This window comes from Salpingoeca rosetta, assembly GCF_000188695.1.
Source record: "Salpingoeca rosetta unplaced genomic scaffold supercont1.8, whole genome shotgun sequence".
NCBI classification, from domain to species: Eukaryota; class Choanoflagellata; order Craspedida; family Salpingoecidae; genus Salpingoeca; species Salpingoeca rosetta.
In genome coordinates, this window is record NW_004754926.1 from 603,182 (window position 1) to 626,537 (window position 23,356).

Sequence of the window (23,356 nt, forward strand, 5' to 3'; positions counted from 1 at the left end):
AATCGCCACGATTTGGAACGCCCTTGCAACAACAATCAGCGTTCTCTCAACACCGGACACACACGCACACGCAACGTGCTAAAGGCAAAAATGACTTTGGGTAGTCCAAGTCAAGATTACCCTTCTTGTGGTCGTACCAGCTACTGTTTGTGCTGTTTATTTATCGAAGCCTGTCTTTCGACAATTTTCCGCAAGGCACAAAAAAAAACGACGACACAGACAGCAGACAGCAGCAACGAACAACCCTCGCACACACAAACAAGCAAGAAGCAAGAGAAGCAACACAAGCAAGAGGCAAGACAAGCAACGAATCGGCTGACACCAAGCAGAGCAGCAGAGAAGAGTAAGTGCATCATCGACGCGCGAGGGAGACGGGGAGAGAACAGAGTGTGCACAAGTGAACGAACAGCTCGCGGACAAAGAGAGAAGGAGAGAGAGAGAGAGACAGAGTGAGAGAGTGTGTGTGAGAACGTGCAATGAGGGAGTGAGAAAGCAACAACGTAGACACCGCAGTCGCCACTAGCAATTCACACAAACTCATCAGTTCACACACATCAACACGCACACACACATACACCGACCCACCACTAGCAGCAGCAGAACAAGAAGAAGAAGAGGAAGCTCTACTTCAACATGCCTGGACTCACGTCTGTCGGTGCGTTCAGTTGTTCCAGTGTGTGTGTGTGTGTTTGTGTGTTTGTGACGATCGTGTGTTGTGTGTGTGTTTGGTGGAAAGGGTGTTGGGACACAGACACACAGAAACACAGAAACACACACACACACACACACGCACACACGCACACACACACAGATTCACACACATACATAGATACACACATATACACACACACGCACGCACACATAGATACACACACATACACACATATACACGCACATACACACTCTTTTGTTTGCTTCCCTCTCAATCACACACCCATTCGCCCATTTGCGCCGCCATGCCCTTTGCTCACGTTTTCGCACCATCCTCATCCCAATCGGATGAACAGGCGGCGTGCTGGCGCTGCTGGATGAACCAGAGACAGAACTCAAGGTGTGTGTTCCTGGCCGTAGTTGTGGTGGCGGTAGTGGGTGGTGGTGATGGTCTGCATGCCGTTTCCCCCCTCCCCGCCCCACTTGCAGTCAATGTCCACGCCTTGTGTGTTCCTGCCACCGCTTCCGCTTCCTCCTGCTTGTTCCTCTGTGTGTGGTCTGCCCTCATAACCGCCCGCCATTTCTTGTCGTGTTTCTTCAACACGGCACTTTGCAGGTGTTTGCCATCAACAAGCTCCTGGCTCTGGTGGACAACTTCTGGCCCGAGATTGCCAACGTCATCAACAAAATGTGCGCAGCACAGTGACACCGCAATATCACACACGCACTCGCACTCGCACACACACACACACATATACAACATCCAAGGGAACGTGGACAAGTGACCTTTGTTTGCTCGACAGTGTGCTTGTGTCGAAACCTCCTCGCTTTCCCTGTCCAAACAGTACTTGACACCCGTCCCGTCCCTCCCCCCTTCCTCAAATCTCACCAAATGCTCACCCACCGTTTACGTGTGCTTGTGTGTGTGCTTGTGTGCGTGCGTGTGTGTGTGTGTGTGTGTGTGTGTGTGTGTGTGTGTGTGTGTGTGTGTGTGTGTGGCTAGTGAGGAGCTGTTTGAGGACAAGGCGTTCCCTGAGCGCACACAGGCCGCTCTGCTGGCATCGCAGGTGTACTACCACCTTGGCGAACTGGACGATGCCTTGCACTTTGCCCTCTTGGCCGAAAACGCCTTCAACGTCGAGGACACATCCCTCTTTGTCACCACCATCACAGGTATGCGCTGGTGCATGTGTGCGCACGTGTCTGTACGTGGTGTGTGTGTGTGTGTGTCTGCGTGCTTGGTGCTGTGTCTCTGCCGTCTGTGTATGGATTCGCTCGTATTGGTGTGTTGTCTCGTGTTCGTCTGCTCTCTCGTAGTCCGTTGTGAGAACCTGCTGCATTCGAGCACGACAGGTGTGCCTTGAGAGCACGACACATTTCCCTTGCCCAATCCACACTCGTCGCTGCGTACACCATCCATTCGTCCATTCATGCACTCAATCTCACCTCCTCCACCACGACTTGTTGGTGTTGCTGTTGTCCTCGCGTGCCAGGGTGGGCCATGGACACATATGTGGCGAAGCGGCAGGCGACGCCACCGGCTGACATTGACCCCGCCCTGGAGACTATGGCAAACCGCATGCTCAACCGCTGCCTTATCGACAAGCAGTTCCAGCAGGTGTGTGTGTGTGTGTGTGTGTGTGTGTGTGTGTGTGTGTGTGTGTGTGTGCATGTAACACAACGGCACCAAGCACCCGCAATACCTGTCCCTTTGCGTGCGTGTGTGTGTGCGTGCGTGCGTACACACTATAAACTTGCCTGCTGGCCATAAGCATTCATTCATCTCAACCCTCCCCCAACGCCCTCACTTGCTCAACCCCCCCCCCTCTTCTCCACGTGTGCACAGGCCATTGGGCTTGCACTGGAGGCGCGCCGCCTGGACATTGTGGAGCAGGCGCTCGACCAGTGCGACAACAAGACGGAGATGCTTGCGTACACATATGACGTTGCCATGCGCCACATCCCGATCCGCACCTTCCGCGACGACGTGCTTGCCCTGCTGGCCGACGCCTACAAGAAGCACGCCGGTCAAGACGTTGTCAACCACCTGCAGTGCCTCGTTGCCGTCGAAAACACGGCAGCCATCACCGCCCTCCTCACCCAACTCATCGCTGACGATGTGCGTGCCCCTGGCTGTGCGAATTTGCATTACGTGCTTGCTTGACCGACGGCGGACGAGAACACACATGCAATCACGCTCCACGTCGTCTAAATGCCACCTCGCGTAGTACCACTTTTTGCTCCTGTTCGCGTCCTCCCTCGTCAAACCCCCGCCCCCGCGCCAAATTTCAAAACTGCTCACATCATCTCCTCATCCCTCCACGCACCCGCACACTCACGCACACGCATGTTTATGCAGAAGCTGATGGCGTACCAGCTGACGTTCCACCTTGAGCAGATGGCGAGTCAGCACTTGCAGCAGCAGATTATGGCCGCCATCGATGCGGCCACCCAGCAGGAGGGCAACGACAACGCCCCAATCCCCGGTGAGATATGCGCCTTTCTTTGCATGTTGTGCGTTTGTTTGTTCGTCGTGCGTGTGTGTGTGTCTGTGTGTCTGTGTGTGTGTATCCGTGTGTGTGTGTGTGTGTGTGTGTGTCCGTATTTCTGTGCGTGTGTGTGTGTGTGTGTGTCTGTCTATCTGTCTGTCTGTCTGTCTGTCCATGTTTGCGCGGGCGGACGTGTTGCCTGCTACAACACGCCAACATCACACGTGTCCCTTGCGTCTTGTCCACCACATCCACTCTCCTCTCACACCTGTACTGTTCCTCTGTGCGCTACAACCTCGTCTGCGCTATCCACACACACACACACACACACACACACACACACACACACACACACCACCCTCCTACTCCTCAGGTTATAAGGATTGTAGATAAACAGCCTTGTCATACGACAGCACTTCCACCACTCTAGGTAGAACACTAGTGTTTGTCTTGCTTAAGAGAAGGATTCAGCTGAGACACACACACACACACACACCCTCCATCTCTCCGTCCACCGCCCCGTCCACCATCGCGCGCCTCGGCTCTGACAGCTGCAGAGGCGAAGCGGCTGAAGGAGATTCTCAGCGGCGAAATTTCCCGCCCGCTCTTTGTCGAGTTTATGGGCAGAAACAACAAAACCGACACGCTCATCCTCGAGAAGACAAAGGTGCGCGCCCTAGGTGAAGCAAACCGACACGGGGGGGGGGGGGGATGGTGTTGTGTTGGCTGCGCTCTGTCTTTCCATCTTGTTTCATTTGCCTGTCATTCGCTCTCTGACAGCTTCAAACGAAACGGCTGAGAGCAGTGCATACTTTACCACAAAACAAGCAAATGCCATGTCAGCACGCATGCTTGCCTTCACATCCACCCCACCCCTCCCCCCTTTCTTACTTGCCAATCGCACGTGCGCGCCTGCGGCGGCCTTGCAGAAGAGCATCCAGGGCCTGTCGTCCGTGCTCGACAACGGGCTTGTGCTGTCGCACAGCGTCATGTCTGCGGGCACCACCTCGGACAAGTTCCTTCGGGAGAACCAGCAGTTTCTTGGCCGCTTCACCAACTGGGCCAAGTTGACGACGGTGGCGAGTCTTGGCGTCATCCACAAGGACCACACCTCTGCCGCCAAGAAGGTGCTGCAGCCATACCTTCCCTCCGAGAACAGCACCAACGAATACGAAAACGGCGGCGGCCTCTACGCTCTCGGTGCGGTACAGTGGCGGTGCTGGCGATGGCGATGGTGGTTGTGTGTGTGCGTGTTTGCGCTTGTGTGTGTGTTTGCGCTTGTGTGCGCGTGCGTGTGCGTGTGTGTGTGTGTGTGTGCGTGTGCGTGTGTGTGTGTGTGCACCCCTTGTTGTGGCATCGCTCGGTCACCTTCGACTATCACGGCTATGCTTTGGCGATATATATGTATGGTCACAACCACTCACCATCGACCGACACTCACCCCGCTTCTCCAAACCCACGTCATCCAACCCCACACCGCTTGCAGGGTTGATCTATGCGAACAACGGCGCGTCGCAGGTTGACTATCTTGTGGAACAACTCAAGACAGCGTCCACGGAGCCCGTGCAGCACGGCGCTGCGCTGGGCCTTGGCCTCGCCGCCATGGGCCTGGCCCGCGAAGACGTGCACACCGAGCTCAAGAACGTCCTCTTCTCCGACAGCGCCGTCGCCGGCGAGGCATGTGGCATTGCCCTCGGCCTAAACATGCTGGGCACGCTGAACGAGGAGGCGCTGGAGACGATGATCGCCTATGCCGTGGACACACAGCACGAGAAGATTATCCGCGGCCTTGCTGTTGGCGTGTCGCTCATCCTGTACGGCCGGCGCGAGCAGGCCGACGCCCACATTGACCGCCTGGTGGGGGACAAGGACCCGATTCTTCGCACGTCCGCATGCCACTCCATGGCCATGGCTTACGCCGGCACAAACAACAACAACATCATCCGCAGGTATGGGGTGGACCAAACTCGGGTCGACATCAGCAAGGGAGACAGAGGGAGAGACGGAGGGAGGGAAAGAGGGATGGAGGGAAACTCGCGGACATGCTATGGCGTGTGTATGTGAGCGTGCTACCATTGCACGTGCGTGTTTGTGCTGGTATGTGAGCGTACTGCGTGTAAGGTTCCTTCCTCTTCCTTGTTATCCCCCCCCTTCTCTCCCTAAATACAACCGCACCTGAGCGCATATCCACTTCAATGTTTGTTTTGGCGTGTTAAACTGCACCTTCACAATGTCTCGTCGTTAAGTTTCCAACTCCCTCCCTCTTCCCCTCCCCCCAACAATGCATGCTAACGCCCACCCACTGTCTCCTCCTCCCCCCTCCCTCTTTTCCTTCACGCCCCATTTCTCCCCCAGGCTGCTGCACATTGCTGTGACGGATGCCAACGACGATGTGCGCCGCGCCGCTGCCACGGCCCTCGGGTTTGTTCTCATCCGCACGCCCGAGCAGCTGCCCAGCGTGGTTGCCCTCCTGTGCGAGAGCTTCAATCCGCACGTGCGCGCGGGCTGCTGCATGGCACTCGGCATTGCCTGCGCGGCCACGGGCAACAAGCAGGCCATTGAGCTGGTCGAGCCCATGATCAAGGACTCTGTGCGCTACGTGCGGCAGGCGGCGCTGATTGCCATGGCGCTCATCCTGATGCAGCAGCCAAACAGCAGCGCCAAGGCCACGTCCTTCCGCAAGTCGCTGCCGGAGATTATCGCCAACAAGCACGAGGTTGTGCTTGTCCGGTTTGGCGCCATCCTGGCACAGGGCATCCTGGAGGCTGGCGGCCGCAACGTGACCGTGCAGGCCTGCCGCGACCACGGACACATGGACGCCCCCACCATTGTCGGCCTCCTCGTCTTCACCCAGTTTTGGTTCTGGTACCCGTTTACGCACTTCCTGTCCATGGCGCTGACGCCGACCGCGCTCATCTGCCTCAACGGAGACATGCAGATGCCGCGGATTGACGTCAAGTCCAACGCGCCGCCGTCCCGCTTTGCCTACCCAACAGCAACGGCGCAGCCAAAGGAAAAGAACAAGGAGAAGGTGGCCACGGCAATCCTCTCCATCTCCAACAAGAAGAACACCCGCCGGGTGCGTTGGTTGCGCTGTGTCATGTGTTAGTTCCTGTTTCGTGTTTTGTTGTGTTTGTGCTTGTGTGCTTGTGTGCCTCAGCTTGTGGTTTGTGCTCGTGTTATGTCGCGTTGTGTCGTGTTGTTGTGTGTTGTTGTGTGAAATGCTGCTGGTGGCGGTGGTGGCGATGCTCACGGCTGCTTGTTTTGTTTGCTTGCAGAAACTTGGGTCGCTGAGCGAGATGGACCTCAAGGCGGACGAGGAGACAGCGAAGAAGGAGAAGGAAGAGAAGGAGAAGAAGGAGAAGGAGGCGGAGGAGGAGAAGAAGGAGCCAGAGCCCGAGTTTGAGCTCCTGTCCAACCCAACGCGCGTCGTCAAGGACCAGCTGCCCCTCATCTCCATTCCCAAGGAGTGCAGATACAAGCCTGTGGTGCGTGTTGCGTTGCTTCTTGTGTGTGTGTGTGTGTGTGTGCGCGCGCGTTTGTCTGTCTTTCAGTCAGTCTGTCTCTGTCTTTCAGTCTGTCTGTCTCTGTCTTTCAGTCTGTCTTTCAGTCTGTCTGTGTCTGCGCATTCTCCTGCCTGCATGCATGCTTCCTCTATCCCCGCCTCCCGTCTTCCAGCACGACTTGTTGCTAACGGTCTTCACTTGCCACCACGTGGGTCATTCCGTTGTTCACAGTCCCGCATCCACGGCCCAATTGTTGTTCTGCGCGACACGACGCCTGGCGAGGAGGAGGAGCTCATCACCATCGCCGCTGCCGGCGCCGGTCAGTTTGGTCGCGTCTTGCTTCTCCTGTACCTTGTCTTTGCTGTCCCTCAAACTAACACACACACACACACACACATGCCCTGACACACACACACACACACATGCCCTGACACACACACACACACACATATATATATGCCCTGACACACGCACACACACACACACTCACTCACTCACACACACACACACACACACACACACACACTCTCACTCACGCACACGTGTGCAGACGACAAGAGTGGTACGGGTTCGGGCGCAGACTCGGACGAACCTTCAATGCCACCCGCTTTCGACTTCAACGTCGAGCTGGAAGACGAGAACTGAGCACCACGGCCTCTGCCTGTTTTGGTGGCTGCGAACCACACACCAGCAATTCCGTGTGCGTGTTACGTGACAGCGCAACAGGATTCGTCATGTGTGGGCGGTGCGACCTGTGTGTGTTTCTGTGGGTAACCTTGCGTGTGTTTTTGGGTTGTGCCACGTCAATCCCCGGCTGCTTCTTGCTCGTTTGTTTGTCTGTTTGCTGAGAATACAAAACACCATGTGGATGCGACAGCCTGAAGCTCAACACTTGCACAGTGAATCACTACTGGTTCTACGAGAGGGCATGTAATGGCGGCTGATGGTGGTCACACACACACATACACACACACACACACAGAATGTCCAATCACACAATAAGAGCGCACATGCGTCAACGTACACACCACACCCTCAGTTGCACGGCACGCGGCACGTTTGCATGGTGCATATTCAGCAACAGAGGCACTCCCCCCCCTCCTTCCCCAATCACACACACACCAGGAAGCAAACAAAAATGAAAACAAGCACGAACCACGAAAAGAGGCACATCCCTGTGCCGCAAAACCATGATTGGCATTGGGGCGCACACGCACACGCACACGCACAGCTCAACGCAGGCTGAAGACAGTGCTGACGTGAGCACGACTACAAACAACAATCACCAATGCACCAGCGACAAACAATTTAAGCTCCAGCTGAACCAACAACACCAATGACAGCAGCCGCTAAAACGAAACACTGAAGGGTGGGTCGGTCAATCAATCATAAAAGCACAAACAAGAGCGAAGCAAGAATGAACCAAATTGCATGCAAGCAGCCTCGCGACAACAAGCAAAACAAAAAATAACAACAAGGGTTGTCCAATCGGTAACACCGCAACACGGCTGTCTGTCTCCACCTTCGTCTTCAGCCGCGCCAGTCTGCAGGGTTGTCTGTCTGTCTGTCTGTATCTGCGCAACTATCACCTCAACAAGCTCCATGACAGCCAGCTTCGCGATCAGCAACACTCGCCCATCCTTTTCGTCTCACCCAAAGCGCGCTGTCTCCGCTCTGTCACTTACTCTCTCTTCGCCGTTCCCTTTCTTGATCAACAAACGCACCCGATCCTCGTCAGCAGCCTCTTCCCCTCAGTACTTCGCACGGCACACCACTGGTTGCCCGCCATAGGATAATATCAGCCCAAACACAAGCGCGCACGCGCTGGCCGATTCAAGTCATCATCGTCACCACTGTCCTCATCACCATCAAGCGTGTCGCCACCACCACCGTTGTCATTCTCGTCATACTTAGCATCATGCCCCCCCACCACCCTCATCATGCGTGGCATGACCGGCACCAGCACCACACCATAATCATCACCATCTCATCACCGTAGTTCCCACCACCGTCACGCATCCACGCATCTCTCAGAGCGAGCTCATCGAGCCGCCATCATCCATGTGCTCAAGCATCACATCCAAGTCCATTGGCTCCACGGGTCCCCCATCAGTCACGCTACCAAATCCGCCCATGTCACCAAACCCACCCGAGTCCTGCCCGCTCATGAAACCGCCGCGCTGGCCAAACAGTGGAAGGCGCTGCCCCTGCAGTGCGTCTTGTGACAACTGTTGGTGTTGATGTTGGTGTTGGTGTTGTTGATGTTGTCTGTCATCGCGGTGGTGGTGTTGCTGCTGATGTTGTTGTTCTGGCTGTTGCTGCCGGTTGAAAGCCAGCGTTTGACCAAAGAGGCTGTTCAGCACGCTCGATGCGCTGAGTGACGACTGAGCTCGCGTCTGTGAAAGTGGGAAATCAGACTGTTGCGACGGGTGTTGCTGGTGCTGCTGAGAGTGACTTGCCTGCTGAGGCTGGAAATCGGACTGATGGTTGTGGTGTTGTTGCTGTTGCTGCTGCTGCTGCTGCTGCTGTTGTTGTTGGTGGTGATGTTGTTGCTGTTGCTGCTGTTGTGGCGACCCAAAGGAAGAGCTTTGCTGTGCGCCCATGGAGGACAGGCCATTGGCCGCACTGGAGCCGAGCAGGGATGTTGCAAGCGAGGATGCCATCATATCTCCTGCCTGCTGCGCTTGAGATGGGTTGCCGTGCTGTTGCTGTTGTTGCTGTTGTTGTTGTTGCATGGAGAACGCTGGAAACTGTGCCAGAGCCTCTGCGCTGCTGAGGTCTTGGCCAATGGTCATGCGTGAAATCATCTGCATGAGGTGGGCCAGAGCCTCGCGCTGTCTCGCCGACTGTGATGCCAGCGCCTGGTTCTGCTCGTGCAGTGTGGATGGTGGTGGTTGGTTGGTTGGTTGGTTGGTTGGTTGGTTGGAACAGGGGGCATGGTATGGAGAAGGGTTGTTAGCATCACAAACATGCAAAGCCGGGTACGTGTGCGTGGTGGGGGCGAGATCAGCAACATGAGACAGAGACAAGAGACAGAGAAGAAGGGAAGGAGATAAACGCCCAGACGCACAACAAAACAAGCATGCTAGCTCGCTCACACACACACACACACACACACACACACACACACACACACACACACACACACACACACACACACACACACACACACACACACACACACACACACACGGACGCACACACACAAGCGCGCACGCGCACACAACCATACCAACCAGCAGACAGAGGCATATCCGGCAAACAAGACAAACCTGTAGATGAAGAAATTGGACTTGGCGCTCAAGGGCAACAAGCCTGGACTCCACCATGGCGCCCGCCGTGGTGTCGTTGGAAGGCATAGGTGTCGGTGTTTCCGCTGCTTTTGTGCGCTTGCTTGATGAGCTTGCTTTCCGGCGAATGTTGCAGAGAAGGTCTGCACGACCGAGCAAGAAGTTTGGATTGCTGAACTTCTCCACCATGCCCACGCCCGGCAACACGCGGCCTTTGGAGTTGGTGTTGCGATGAAACCCTGTGAAGATGGGCAGCCCGTTACATGGACACGTGTCGAGACAATGGGTGAGCGTGGATCAAAGTTGTGAGAGTGAGAAGGGTCAGTGTCACGACAACAAGGCCATGCGATCGACACACGACAAGAGCACACACACGCACACACACACACACAAACAAACAAAGAAACAAACAAACAAGTGCATGGGGGCAACCTCATCGGTCATACATGGCATGGCGCCCCAACACACACACACACACACATCACAGATAACACAGGGAACAGCAACGAATCCGAGATGCACAGCAAATATGCTTGCACACACAACACGCACGCGGCACACAAACCATCGTTGGGATGACTCACCATACATGTTGAGCTGCCTCACAAAGGATGCGTAGTTGTTGTGCTTGAAGTACGTTGGCAAGACGTCGCGGGAAAACTTGGCAATGTCCGAGACCCAAAAGCACGAGCCATGCTCGTTCCACTGCAAGCAATCGCGGTGCATTGGGTTGTTGGTCATCTTGTACAGCTTGGTGAGGAACTGCGGCACCGGCTTCATTGAGGATGAAGATGAAGAGAGGACGGCGGGCTCCTGTTTTGCCGAGACAGAGGACGCTCGTGAAGATGTGCGATCCATAGCGTGTTTCTGGTTGATCTGGTTTTGCTGACGACTTGTCTGCGCCAAAGCACCGCTTGTGGTTTCTCTTGGTTAGTGGGTGCTGGCTGCCAGCAGGTGCCTCAGGCTGACAAAGAAACAGAGGCCCAGCTCAGACAAGCTGCGAACAACTGCGGTTGGGAATGGTGGTTGGATGCGACGCTGGCAGCTCGCTCGCTCGATGGATGGCTTTTGGGGCGTGAAAGCCTGTTCCAGCGAGGAATTTGAGAGGGAGGGCGAGGGTGGGTGCTGAGGGTGTTCACGTGTGGAGGTCGCACCGCAGATCAGAGTGTGCTGATGACAGAGCTGCTGAGGCACAACGAGCTGGAAGTGTGTGTGTGGGGGGGGGGGAGCGTGCAAAGTGTTGACGTGAGTGCTTGAATGGCCAGAACAGTCAGAACAATCAGAATCAATGTTCATGAAGCTCAAGATTGGCAAGACGACCCAACGTACCGTCAAGCCTTTTTCTTGTGTTTCTGGGTGTCAAAGAGCGCGCGCGCGAGAGCGACAGAGACAGAGACAGAGAAAGAGAGGGGCGGGAGGAGAGTGTAGTGATGTGATTTGGCCACTCTGGAAGGCGAGTAGAATGGCTGGTTGTGTGTCGTGGTCAACTGGCGCTCGCGTGCGGATCGATTGCGGCGATCTGAGCGAAGGCGAATGCCGGGGATTTGCGCTTTTTTGTGACAGGCAAACAAGAAGAAAGCAAAGCGGCGCGTGGGGTGGTGGTGATTGCGTGAGGCGGGAGGGGGGCGAGTGCGCAAGAACGCAGCGAACGAAGCGAAGCGAGAAAGATGGTACATATCTTCTTTCAAGTATCTTTAGTGCCACAATCATGGTGAGTTTTCCCTAACCAACAAAATTTGGCTGCCAACCAACAAACAAACAGCGGAAAAGAAACGGGCGAGCGAGCGAGCGAACAAAGAGCACCTCGCTTACTTGCCCTCTTGCCCTCAAGGTGTGTGCATATGTGTGTGTGCATGTGCATGTGCATGCGTGTGTGTGTCTCATGTACGAAGCGAGCACAAAAACCGCACCGGTTGGCACTTGCTTGCTTGCTTGCTCGCAGTGACGCTTCAATCAATCCAATGCAAGCAAAGGCCTGTTGACGTGCAACAAGGTTCACAGGCACCTCCACCACACGCAACAGTCAGCACCAACACCTTCGCTTGCTCACCGTGTGCATGTGTGTCTGTGACATGTGTGTGTTTGCGCGTATTGGTTCTTGTGCATGCATGCAGCAACAGCACAAGTAGCAGCAGCACAAGTAGCAGCACAAGTAGCACAAGTAGCAGCACAAGCAGCAGCACAAGTAGCAGCACAAGCAGCAGCACAAGTAGCATGTCGAGCCGCCAACACCAACGCCAACGCCAACGCCGTGGGGCTGGCGATATGAGTGGCGACGCTTTGGAAAACGCGCTGACGTCGCGGCGAGTGCGCTTCTCAGCAAGGCCTGCCTCAGCCACCGTTTCTCGGCCTGCCACAACTACCCGGAGCGCTGCCTCGTCGAGAGCCGCTTCGGCCTCCTCAAGCCGAGTCACACAACGGCGGTCCCAACTAGGCCACAGCAACACTGCCACGCCGTCGCACGCCACGTTGCACGCAACCCAGCGTACACAGCTCACCAGTGACATCAACCGCAACAACCCCGACGACGGACAGCTCCACAATCAGCAACAACACCAACAACAACACCAACAACACCAACGGATGCAGCGCACAGCCCGCCTGCCTGAGGATGAAGATGACGACGACGATGATGACATCGACCCTGAACTGGTTGAGGTGATGGAGCTCAAGTCTGAACCGTCGAGCAGAAGCAGATCGGTCGACGTCGGGGGTGGCGGAAGTGGGTGCGTTTCTCCAGCTCATCCTGTGACGGGCGCAGCGGTATTCCAGTTTGACGCGGATGTGGACCACCATGACATCGTAACTGATCCCTACGTGCACACAGACGACAGTGAACACGACGAAGGTGACAGCAGACATGATTCTGACGAGCACCGAAGCAACCAAGACGAAACCGATGAAGGTGTGGCCAGCCGCACACACAGCGATGCCTTTCGAAGCGGTACCGCCAGCACACGTGGCAGCTCACGCGCAGTGCTGTCGAGGCAGACCAACAGCAGCATCCAGCAGCAGCAGCAGCAGCGGCGGCAGCGACGGGAGCAGCAAAGGATTGCCTCGGCCTCGGCCTGCCCAATCCTCATCAGCACCCCAGACCAGCTTGAGCTGCTACGGTCCGTGTTCCAGCGCATTGACACGCTGGGTACGGGGCTGGTCATGGAGTCGCGCTTCCTCACAGCACTCGTCAACGCCGGCGTGGAGATGCCCGACGCCGTCCTCGCTGCAAAGGCGTTTTCAGCCAACACATCCGCCCACGGCGATGAGCAGGGCAATGCTGCTGCTGTGGGTGGCGCTGACAGTGGCCAGCACCACCACCACCACGCCCACAGCCACGTTCCGTACGTGCAGTGGGGGCGCTGGCTGGAACACCAGCAGCACCACAGCCAGTACGAGCGCGAGCAATACGAGCAGTTGCAAGCCCAGCGTGGTCACGACTACACCGTCTCGCAGGCAATACAGGCACTTGCCAACAAATACAGGCAGAACCCCGTCGCTTTTCGCCGCGTAAGCCTTCTATACATGCATGTTGTTGTTGTTGTTTGTTGTTGTTTTTGTTGTTGTTTTTGTTGTTGTTGTTGTTGTTTGTTGTTGTTGTTGTTGTTGTTGTTTTTGTTGTTGTTGTTGTTTTTGTTGTTGTTGTTGTTTTTGTTGTTGTTGTTGTTTTTGTTGTTGTGACTCTTCACACACTCTGCTGCAATCATGTATGTTCTACTCATCACAATCTGACGCCATTTTCGCGCAGATGTTTGCGAGGGTTGATGACGATCGCGACATGGAGCTGACCCAGGACCAAGCCGTCAAGTTTGTGCAGCACGCCATTCCCGACATCAGCCACAGCATGGCGCAGGCCGTTGTCGATGCCCTTCCCCTCACCAACACATATCCGACTGGTGTCGCATCTGTGTACATGCACCGCCTCCACCTCGTCTACCGCCGCTTTGTCAAGTTCATCCTGGTGCGTGTGTGCGTGTGTGTGTGCGTGTGTGTGTGTGTGCGTGTGTGTGGTGGGGGGGGGGTGTTGATGCGTGTGTGTGGGTCGATGCGTGTGTGCTGATTGATGTGATTCGCCGTCATGCGCTGCACACCTTGTGTACTTCTCTGCTTGCACAGCACATTATGGATACAGCATCATCTCCACCATCGTGCTCACACACGCACCATTGCGCCACTGTCCAAACTGCCTGCCTTGCTGCAGTCACCACCATCATCGGTCGTGTCATCTGCATCATCCTCGTCGTCACAGCGGGCACCCACCGGACACCGCCACCACTCCCGTTCATCGCAGCGCGCAGCTGGTGGTCGCACGGGCAGCAGGCAGACTGCCCAACGGACAGCCAGCCACCGCAGCCAGCACGCCAGTGACGATCATGACCATCATCAACCTCAGCACTTGAGTAGCGAGCACACGCCCGCCGTGTCAGTGCCGTCCACAGCGCCACCGTCGCAGCAAGGGCGTCAACGCAGCGCACACAGCGGTCTGAGGCGCACATCAGAACGCGTGCCCACGCCCGGCACCGTCTTGCATCATGCAAGCCATGGGGCTGAGGGGGCTTTGTCAGCGGCACAGCGCCGGCAGCAGGCATCACAGCGGGTGCTCGCGCTTGAAACGATACCGCAATCAACGTCGATTCGCTCACTCAAGGCGACGAAACCCCCGGCTGCGCCCCTTGAAATCACAAAAGAACGTGAGTCAGTGAGATAGAGAGAGGGCGTATGTGTGTGTGTGTGCGTGTGTCTGCGAGAGGTGTGTATGTGTGTTTGTGTGGTTTTGTGTATTTAAAGAGAACACACACACATGTGTGTGTGAGTATGTGTGTACGATTGTGCGAGATTGTGTGTATTCGTTAGTGCATGAATGTCTGCGAATGAGTGCATGTTGTGTGCGTTGGAGGCCCTAGGTGTTATCTGTCGAGACTTATGCACATACACATGTGCTCCTTCTTTGCAGTGACAACCCTGACACCGGAGGCCCAGGCGGCGTTCATGTCCAACAAGCCTGGCGCCGGCCTCCACCTCGCCACCTCTCTTCGCGAACCCATTCGCGTATGTTCCCTGGTGTGGTGGCGCCTCTGTCATGGCAGCGTCATGGGTGCATGCACATTGATTCTGCTGCTGGTGGCATGTCGTGTTGCTGTCTGTGTGAAGCATTGCCGTGCTTGGTGATTTCTGTATAAGCTTCTTGTCTGCCACACGTTTGTCGCAAGTTCTTTGCACGCGTGCTTGCCTCACCTCTGTTCTCATTGCGCACTGCGCTGTGGCGAGCAGGTTCGAGACAGCGAGAAAGCCATGCAACGCCTGGTTGACAAGCATCACAACCGCCTGCTCAACGCATGCAGGAAGCTGGATCCGCATAGGACTGGCATCATTGCCTCGTACGTACAGCGCAGCAGCATGCGCAACGGCACCACCAAAGCTAAATAGCGGTTTATTGCGCCTCGTCTGGGGGACTTTTGTCACTGGCATCGGGCTGGAGTACAGCACGTTGTGAAATTGGTGCAGCGGCGCTGATGAAGGGCTGCTCATGTTCATTTACCCAATGTTCTTACATTCACACACGCGCGCACGTCTACGCGTCCTGAATGACTCTGCATGCGCTTCAGGCAAGAGCTGTATCGGGTGCTGACACATGAGTTTGACATGGAGCTCTCACGAATGGCCTTTGAGCACGTTAAGCACGTTGCGGACTGCAGGTGTGTGTGTGTGTGAGTGTGTGTGTATGAGAGAGAGTGTGTGTGTGCGTGTGTGCTGTGAATGCGCTAGCATGCACTCTTATTGACACCGGCTTGCGTACGTCATCTGCACGTGTTGCATATCCACATCAGCGCCGATACAGGAGTGCCATATGAACATTTTCTCAACACTTTCTCCGCCAAGCCCAAGCTGGACGTGCAGTCAGGTTTGTCGCTGGCTTGCGTGGGCGTGTGTTTGTTTATGTGTGTACGTGTGTACGTGTGTGCATGTGTGTGCCTGTGTATGTATCGCACTGCCTCTTTGAGCCGAGAATGAGCGGGAACTCATTCATCAGCGTGTCATCACATCCACGAACAGGTGCTGGCTCTCGTGGCGAACGCTCATCTGTGCCATCTGCACGGGAACGGCGGTCAGTAGCACACACACACACACACACACACACACACACACACACACACACACACACACACACACACACACACACACACACACACACACACACACACACACACACACAAGACAAGGTGGTGTGCCGATGACTGTGTTTCGGCCAGCGCCTCTCATCGCGTAGGTCGCTATCTCCCCTCTCCCTTGCATCCCCTTCTTGCACCCCTTATCTCGTCGTCATCAGGCCAACACATCCGCACACGGGCCGACGCCTCAGCCAGCCGGTGCGTCAAGTCGTGTCGCATTCACTCTTCCACGAACAGCTCATGTGCGCAAACACACACGCGCGCTCACACACACACACACTCACACACTCACACACACTCACACATACACACACACACATTCACACGTGCATGCGCTCACTTCCTTACTGTATGCCACCACAGTTCCATTCTCAGCGCTTTGCGCCGGAGCGAGGCTCGACGCCAGCAGCTGCGGATGTACACGCAGCAATTGCCCCCGTGCTGAAGAAGCGGTGGAAGGCGTTTCTTGATGCATGCAAGAAGTACGTTGCCGTGCACGCATGCGCAAGCAACCTACACAATGCCTTGCATTGCTTGCTACTCTGGTATAGTATGGTCGGTTGGTTGGTTGTGAGTCTGATGACGCCCTGTGTCATTTGGCGATCACAATCACGTGTATGTGTGCATGGCTGTGGTTGGTCACACGTGTCCGTGGCTATCTTGCTTTGCTTTGGTACCACCTGAGCAAACCACCCTCTGTCGACTCACTCAATCTTCCTTCCTTCCTATTGTTGGGGTGTATGGCTGTGTATGTGTGTGTGTGTGTGTGTGTGCTTGAGCAGGAAGGACAAGAAGCGCAGCGGGTGCATTGGCATGAGGACCTTTGACGATATGCTGAAGAGCTTTGGTCTAGAGTTGTCAGATGATCAGTTTTCCCGCCTCGCTCGCAAGTGGACCAAGTCTGGCACTCGCTCGGTGCGTGCGTGCGTGCGTGTGTGTGTGTGTGTGTGTGTGTGTGTGTGTGTGTGTGTGTGTGTGTGTGTGTGTGTGTGTGTGTGTGTGTGTGTGTGTGTGTGTGCTCGCGTGTGTGTGCTCGCGTGTGTGTTTGTGTGCGTCTGTGGCAGGCCCCTGTCTATTTGCGCAGTTTTTTTTTTTTCTTCTTTTTTTTTTCTTGCCGCTGCTCATGCCAGTGTACATATGACCTTGCGTCACCAACGCGCAGAGCGTGATGTACCGCAAGTTTGTGGAGCAAGTGGCGCTGGGCGATCCGGCTGCACCGCCCGCGCCCTCCACCTCTGACGAGCAGCCGTCATCCAAGAACCTGCGCGCCCTTCTTCGCCAACTCGCGCCGAAGGTACCTGTGTGTGTGCGTGTGTGCGTGCGTGTGTGCTTGTGTGTGCGTGCGTGCATGTGTATGTGTGCGTGTATGCTTGTGTGTGCGTGTGTGCATGTGTGTGTGCGTGTGTGCGTGCGTGCGTGTGTGTGTGCGTGTGTGTGTGTGTGTGTGTGTGTGTGCGTACGCGCGCTGTATCACGTTCGTCATTGGACCTGCGTGCCTCGCGCCCACTCATCTCGCTCGTGTTTGTTCAGGTCCAGGGCCGGTTCTCTGTGATTCGTCGTGCCCTGCGTGCACCAGGCATCAGCCATGAAAAAGTGCCAGCTAGTGCCTTCTTCCGCGTCCTTGATGACAACGACATTCACCTCACCACGGTAAGTGATGTGTGTGTGTGTGTGTGTGGTGTCTCTCCCGCCCCCTTGACGGCACAGGTACTTGCTCGTTTGGCTTTATCAAGAGCTCCCTGTCCCCTCCCTTCTGCACCTCACGAACTCGAACACCCACCACTTTCATGCGTGTACTGCTTGTGCTGGCAGGCCGATAAGGAAATGTTGCTGGCCACCTACGGAACCAACGGGAACTCTCTTGTTCATTATGTTCCCTTCCTGACTGACGCGTTGACACGTTGAAAATAGCCGATGATAGTTTTCCCTACGCGCAGCTTGCTGTATGCACTTGTTGATTCATTCATCATTGGTGCTCGCTGTAGTTGATGAAAGCGTCTTCACCTCGTAACCGCTCACCATGTTGTTGTGTTACATTCTTGCTTCCATTACCACACACGCATACCACTGCCACTTGTTCATTGCTGCTTTGCTGGCTGAATCCTGACCTACTTTCCCTTTCACTTTCTTTGTTGTTTGTTGCCTCATTTTGTTTGTTGTCTGCGGGGTGTGATGTGATGTGATGTGGCAGTGCTATGTGACTGACGTTGGCTGTGCCTGATCTTCTCTTCTCGTCTCTTCTCGTCTCTTCTCGTCTCTTCTCGTCTCTTCTCGTCTCTTCTCGTCACACACACACACACACACACACTCACACACACACACACACACACACACACACACACACACACACACACACACACACACACACACACACACACACACACACACACACAGTGACGGAAATGTTGATCGTGATAATGCAAATTTTCTTGTGTTGATCTGGACTGTACACCCCCATATCAAATCCAAACCAACAACCGCTGTCAAGCTAGTCGTCGCAGCGATTCAGGCACACCCACTTCCGACACAAGCACGCACTGCAACAGAGCGATCATGACAGACGCCGCTGACACCAACTACGACCACTATCACCAGCAGCGCATGCAGGTGACACCGGAGCAGGTAGTTGACAAGCTGCTTGGGCAGGAGGTGCCCAAGGCCCTGCATGAGCTCCATTCTTCCGTTGTCAACCTGTCACAGGTGGCAGAGCATGTGGACCAGACATATGCGGCAGTGGCTGCAACACGAGACACACAGCAAGCCTTTGCGCAGGCCAAGCAGTTCACGGTGCAAGCCCTGGCCAGCGTTGCCTATCAAATCAACGCCGCGTCCACCGCCATCCTTCAAAGCATGGACGCCCAGGACGAGAATGTGCGGCTCCTCACCACAGAAGTCGCCGGCCCGCGCCGCGTACGTAGTCTTGTGTGTGTGTGTGTGTGTGTGAGTGTGTTTGTGTGTGTGCGAGTGTGTGTGTATGCGTTGTGTATACATGTGTGTTGTGTGTGTGTGTGTGTGCGAGTGTGTGTGTGTGTGTGTGTGTGTGTGCGTGCGAGTGTGTGTGTGTGTGTGTGTGTGTGTGTGTGTGCGTGTGTGTGTGTGTGTGCGTTGTTGTGTGTGTGTGTGTTGTGTGTGTGTGTGTGTGTGTCCTCAGCGCGGATTCAAGCTGCCTCTCTCTCATCCCCCATCTCATTACAGCTGAAGTTTGAACATGCGACGTGTACTTGATGTGTGCTTCTTCTAATATGAGCGCATACTCATCCAACAACGCACAACCACACCATATCGAACGAACCAATCAACACACAACCTGCACACTGAGCAGAAGATTCTGATGCAGGAGGAGCAGCGCGGGCGACGCGCCATCTCCGGGCTGACAGAGCCCGTGTCGCGAAGCCGCAAACGCATCTGCGCGCCCATCGAGCTCGACATGACGCAGCCGCCCGTGTCCCGCCGCATCGACTACGACGCCCTCGACAACTTGGGCACCGGCGTGCGCGTACAGATGGCGCGGAATGACGGCCACGCACGAACTATGGGTGGCCACCCTCCCATGCAACAGCAGCACCCTCATCAGCAACAGCAGCACATGTCATCCATGTCGGCCACAGGACGAGCTTCGCCAAACGGTCTTGATACGTCCCAGCTGTACGCCTCTGTTTCCTACGGCAACGTGTCGAGCATGCCCATGCCTGCTGTCCCGTCTGCGCCGCGCGTTGGCGGTGGCGATCCGTTGGACATCTACGACATGCCCCGCAACATTGGTGCACCAAGCATGGCGCCGCCAGTAATGCCTTTCGCTCCGCCCGCCATCCCAGCTGTGCCGGCCGTCCCGGCGCCCACCGTGCCCTCGGTGCTTTCGATGGCGCCACCACCTGGCCCACCCCAGCAGCCATCGGGCGCCACAGAGCCCGCGGAGGACAACATCTATGGCGAGCCGCTGCCCGCGTCCACGGGAGCCAGCACCACCAGCATGCCCACCATGTCGCTCCTGCCGCCTCCGCCGCCACCGCTCGCCGCAGCAGCAGCAACAACAACCGCAGGCCAGACGCTCGATGATGACATGTATGAAACAATCGACAAGGAAGACACAGCGGATTCTGACAACCTGTATGGGATGGTGCTGCCGTCCCAGGCGCTGTCACCGCCGGCACCGCCAGCAGCGGAGAAGAAGACGTTTGACCTGTCCAATCTGGAAGAGTATCCGACGGCGGTGAGCACGTTCGACTATGAAGCGGAGCGCGAAGACGAGCTCTCGTTCAAGGAGGGCGAGTACATCACCATCCTCAAGAAGAACGACGACGGCTGGTTTGAGGGCGTCATTGGCGACCGCCACGGCCTCTTCCCGGGCAACTACTGCGAGGAAGTGCAGGAGTCAACCACCTGATGCGCTTTGTGTGCTTGGTTTTGTTTGTTTGTGCGTGTGTCTGTGTTTGTCTGTGGTTATGTGTGTGTGTGTGTGTGTGTGTGTGTGTGTGTGTGTGTGTGTGTGTGTGTGTGCGCGCGCGCGTGTGCGTGTGTGTATGATCATCGTGTTGATGAGGAAGGGGGAAGTGCTTTTCATGGTCTGCTGGGAAGCGGGGTGTGCTTTAATGCGGCCAATGTGTGGCCAACCAGGGTAACAGCAGGGGTGGGGCCAGTCCGGGGTTCAGTTTAACACAAAACAAAAAAGGAACCAACGCAATTAGCTGTACAAGCCGCACGGCCATCTCTTGAGAAGACACACTACCACAGGCACAGATACACACACTCACGCTAACACACACACACAGACAGACAGACAGACACACACACACACACACCACGGCTTATGCCATCGCAACAAGTACGTCATCCACACGATAGTTTGCATTGCATGTGGAAGCTTCATCCACCTGAAACACGAGTCGGGCGACGTCACCTGTGATGAGTGGCAGCACAACCCGCCGCCATGTACCGGAAGTATGCGCCACATCTCCAAACGCGGTCTCTCCGCCGCCCTTGTCACTGGTTGCGGTTGCAATGGCTGAGCCGTCGCTCGCCCGCGCCGTCTGCAAACGGAGACATTGAGATAGAGAGGTACGCCAAGGACCAAAGGAAGAGGGGGGGGGGAGGAAGGAGAGGAACTCACACGTGAGTAAGCAAGCCAGCAGGCAGGCAAGCAAGCAAGCAAGCAAACAAACAGGCAGGAAACGTTTGAGTGCTCCCCCACACAGCAGCAGCAGCAGCAGCAGCAGCAGCAGTAGTAGTCGTGGAGGAGAGACGCGTACCACTGTGAGATGAGTGTCAGCATCGTTGTCGTCGTCAAACCAGAAGTCAAACGAGACATAGCAGCCACCCGTGCAGTCAAACGGCCCAGACAAGCGAACACCATCACCACACGCGTCCTCGAAAGAGAGGTAGCGGTTGCGATCCAAGCTTGCAGAGGATCGAACAGCGACAGCCGTGCTTGTTGGCGGCTGTACAGCAACATCCCCAATGCCTGAATACGAGATACGCGAGATGCGATGGATACAAAGGATGCAGTGGAGAGTGGTGAGCGACGGCGTGATCGGAGTGCGAACGAGAGGATCAAGCACACAGCACCTCCCCGGTGTTGGACCGGAGCAAAGAGTAGGAGCCACAACCAAGCGTTGCCAAAGACGCCTCGAAGGAGCACAAGGCGTGCAAGGGCACACGTTGTAACCATACGATACAATACGATGATGCACCTCTGAGCAGACAACGTAATTACACAGAACAAACACACACACACGAATGAAGCCCAACCTGATAGTGGCGTGCCGACTGGGGCTGTGACGAAATCAAGACAGCGCAGGACACGGTCCTCAAATAGAGACCAAGTCCAATCACAGAACGATGCACAATCGCCCATGCCGGCTGTTGCCAGTGGTCGATTGTTGCAGCGACAGTAGTGTGCACCCACGCCATCCACGCACGTGTCATCACAGCCACCGTTGTCTGTGTCGCAGGGGTTGGCATCTGGTCGAAACACAGCGAATAAATGCCCACAACAGTTGCGGTTGTGCATGCAAGCAAATCAGACGACCCAAAAGCAGAATGAGCGGAACCATGAAACGTCTTTGTGATCAGAACTACTTCAATGCAGAAAGAACGCAGTAGTGCGTGCCGCTCACGGTGTCACGGCTTGATCATAACAGCGACACAACTGCACGCGATACGAACACCCCGGCTGCAAGAGAGGCAGCTGGTCAGTCGCCCCGTACCTTGGTCACAGAAGCGGCCCGTAAACTCATCGGTACACTCGCATTCGAAGCAGTAAGTATTGGTGACGTCATCAACACAGGACGTGTTGGTCACGCAGGTGGCACCGTTCTTACACGGGTCGCGCAGGCACGGAAAGGCAAAGCACTCGAGCTCCTGTGCAATCTCGAGAAGGCAGGAGCAGTTGCTTTCGTCAGCCTGGAGAAGATAGTCTGGGTCGGCGAAGAAGCACATCGGCGTGGCATCACCGCACGATGTGGCATCTGCAATGGCAGTTGCCGCTGCAAGGCAGTCATCCTCCGTGTTGAAGGAAGGACTGATGATGCCGTTGGATGTGGCGCACCCGGCCTGTTCGTGGACAAGTCATGGTGCAACGAGTGAGTGAGTGTGTGTGAGTGAGCGTGCGTGTGTGTGTGTGAGTGTGTGTGAGTGAGCGTGCGTGTGTGTGCGCAATGTGAGTGAGTGCGTGTAAGCGCGTGAGTGCGTGTGAGTGAGTGAGCATGTGCGTGTTTTTTTCCTGTTCGGCTGAACGCTGGAGTGTGAAAGATGGCGCAAACGACGACCGCGAATCATATTTTATCCAATCCACTGTGTCACAAACTCACCTCTGTGAGCTGTGCACGAAATCCGAGCGTACGTGCCCACATGTCACATTCATCTGCGTCCGTGAAATAAGGGAAGCACTGGCCACCTGCATGCGATCACGCAGCATGCAGTCGGAGGTCGAGCAAGAGCACATGTGTGAGGCAATCAAAACGAACGCATCACATACATACATAATCGTCACTTGTGCGCACGAATTGGGGAGTGAAACTGTGCTTGCAAGCAAGTAACGCAGCCGAGTGAGGATTCCTCACCGACAGTGATGGTCATTGGTGCAGTTAAATTGAACCCTTCGCAAGGAAGGAACGTCGTCGTCGTCGTCGTCGTCGTCGTTGTTGTTGTTGTTGTCGTTGTTGTTGTCGTCGTTGTTGTTGTTGTCGTCGTCGTTGTTGTTGTTGTCGTTGTTGTTGTCGTTGTTGCTGTCGTTGTTGCTGTCGTCGTTGTTGGTGTGG

The 23,356-nt window shown here is 55.6% G+C and overlaps 5 protein-coding genes across 5 annotated transcripts; 3 read left to right on the forward strand and 2 right to left on the reverse strand.

Moving 5' to 3' along the window:
- The first annotated feature begins 124 nt into the window (after positions 1-124).
- PTSG_03599 (proteasome 26S subunit) lies at positions 125-7,515 on the forward strand. The gene is made up of 15 exons (XM_004995272.1): positions 125-343; positions 592-655; positions 1,008-1,051; positions 1,268-1,341; positions 1,655-1,824; positions 2,145-2,269; positions 2,498-2,770; positions 3,011-3,137; positions 3,692-3,807; positions 4,070-4,340; positions 4,627-5,089; positions 5,496-6,219; positions 6,419-6,628; positions 6,878-6,965; positions 7,197-7,515. The coding sequence occupies exons 2-15, from the start codon at positions 634-636 to the stop codon at positions 7,289-7,291; spliced, it is 2,802 nt and encodes a 933-aa protein (XP_004995329.1). The 5' UTR covers positions 125-343; positions 592-633; the 3' UTR covers positions 7,292-7,515.
- Positions 7,516-7,565: 50 nt separating this feature from the next.
- PTSG_03601 (heat shock transcription factor) lies at positions 7,566-11,137 on the reverse strand. Its single transcript, XM_004995273.1, has 3 exons — positions 10,521-11,137; positions 9,919-10,175; positions 7,566-9,513 (listed from the first exon to the last, which is right to left on the reverse strand). Exons 1-3 carry the CDS (start codon positions 10,792-10,794, stop codon positions 8,677-8,679), a joined length of 1,368 nt encoding a protein of 455 aa, XP_004995330.1. The 5' UTR covers positions 10,795-11,137; the 3' UTR covers positions 7,566-8,676.
- Positions 11,138-12,292: 1,155 nt separating this feature from the next.
- Positions 12,293-18,358, forward strand: PTSG_12042 (uncharacterized protein). The gene is made up of 14 exons (XM_004995274.1): positions 12,293-13,440; positions 13,679-13,891; positions 14,132-14,621; positions 14,885-14,979; positions 15,202-15,308; positions 15,537-15,626; positions 15,759-15,832; positions 15,985-16,036; positions 16,259-16,298; positions 16,464-16,582; positions 16,883-17,015; positions 17,263-17,394; positions 17,631-17,750; positions 17,913-18,358. The coding sequence occupies exons 1-14, from the start codon at positions 12,520-12,522 to the stop codon at positions 18,003-18,005; spliced, it is 2,679 nt and encodes an 892-aa protein (XP_004995331.1). The 5' UTR covers positions 12,293-12,519; the 3' UTR covers positions 18,006-18,358.
- A 189-nt stretch (positions 18,359-18,547) lies between these two features.
- Positions 18,548-20,779, forward strand: PTSG_03604 (uncharacterized protein). Its single transcript, XM_004995275.1, has 2 exons — positions 18,548-19,010; positions 19,423-20,779. Exons 1-2 carry the CDS (start codon positions 18,654-18,656, stop codon positions 20,482-20,484), a joined length of 1,419 nt encoding a protein of 472 aa, XP_004995332.1. The 5' UTR covers positions 18,548-18,653; the 3' UTR covers positions 20,485-20,779.
- PTSG_03605 (uncharacterized protein) lies at positions 20,669-23,174 on the reverse strand (the record flags this gene model as incomplete). Its single annotated transcript, XM_004995276.1, has 6 exons — positions 20,669-21,127; positions 21,347-21,558; positions 21,846-22,058; positions 22,304-22,649; positions 22,907-22,992; positions 23,159-23,174. 6 exons carry the CDS (start codon positions 23,172-23,174, stop codon positions 20,906-20,908), a joined length of 1,095 nt encoding a protein of 364 aa, XP_004995333.1. The 3' UTR covers positions 20,669-20,905.
- Positions 23,175-23,356: the final 182 nt, after the last annotated feature.

Bases quoted from the DNA above. Each gene is read 5' to 3' on its own strand.
- PTSG_03599 (XM_004995272.1), top strand. From the start codon at position 634: ATGCCTGGACTCACGTCTGTCG. The intron at 1,342-1,654 runs GTGCGCAGCACA...GTGTGTGGCTAG, and splicing joins GCCAACGTCATCAACAAAAT to TGAGGAGCTGTTTGAGGACA. The intron at 6,966-7,196 runs GTCAGTTTGGTC...ACACGTGTGCAG, and splicing joins CATCGCCGCTGCCGGCGCCG to ACGACAAGAGTGGTACGGGT.
- PTSG_03601 (XM_004995273.1), bottom strand. From the start codon at position 10,794: ATGGATCGCACATCTTCACGAGCGTCCTCTGTCTCGGCAAAACAGGAG. The intron at 10,176-10,520 runs GTGAGTCATCCC...CCATCTTCACAG, and splicing joins GAGGCAGCTCAACATGTATG to GGTTTCATCGCAACACCAAC. The intron at 9,514-9,918 runs GTTTGTCTTGTT...CTGCACGAGCAG, and splicing joins TCCAATTTCTTCATCTACAG to AACCAGGCGCTGGCATCACA.
- PTSG_03604 (XM_004995275.1), top strand. From the start codon at position 18,654: ATGACAGACGCCGCTGACACCAACTACGACCACTATCACCAGCAGCGC. The intron at 19,011-19,422 runs GTACGTAGTCTT...CACACTGAGCAG, and splicing joins AAGTCGCCGGCCCGCGCCGC to AAGATTCTGATGCAGGAGGA.
- PTSG_12042 (XM_004995274.1), top strand. From the start codon at position 12,520: ATGCAGCGCACAGCCCGCCTGCCTGAGGATGAAGATGACGACGACGAT. The intron at 15,627-15,758 runs GTGTGTGTGTGT...TATCCACATCAG, and splicing joins AAGCACGTTGCGGACTGCAG to CGCCGATACAGGAGTGCCAT. The intron at 15,833-15,984 runs GTTTGTCGCTGG...ATCCACGAACAG, and splicing joins CAAGCTGGACGTGCAGTCAG to GTGCTGGCTCTCGTGGCGAA.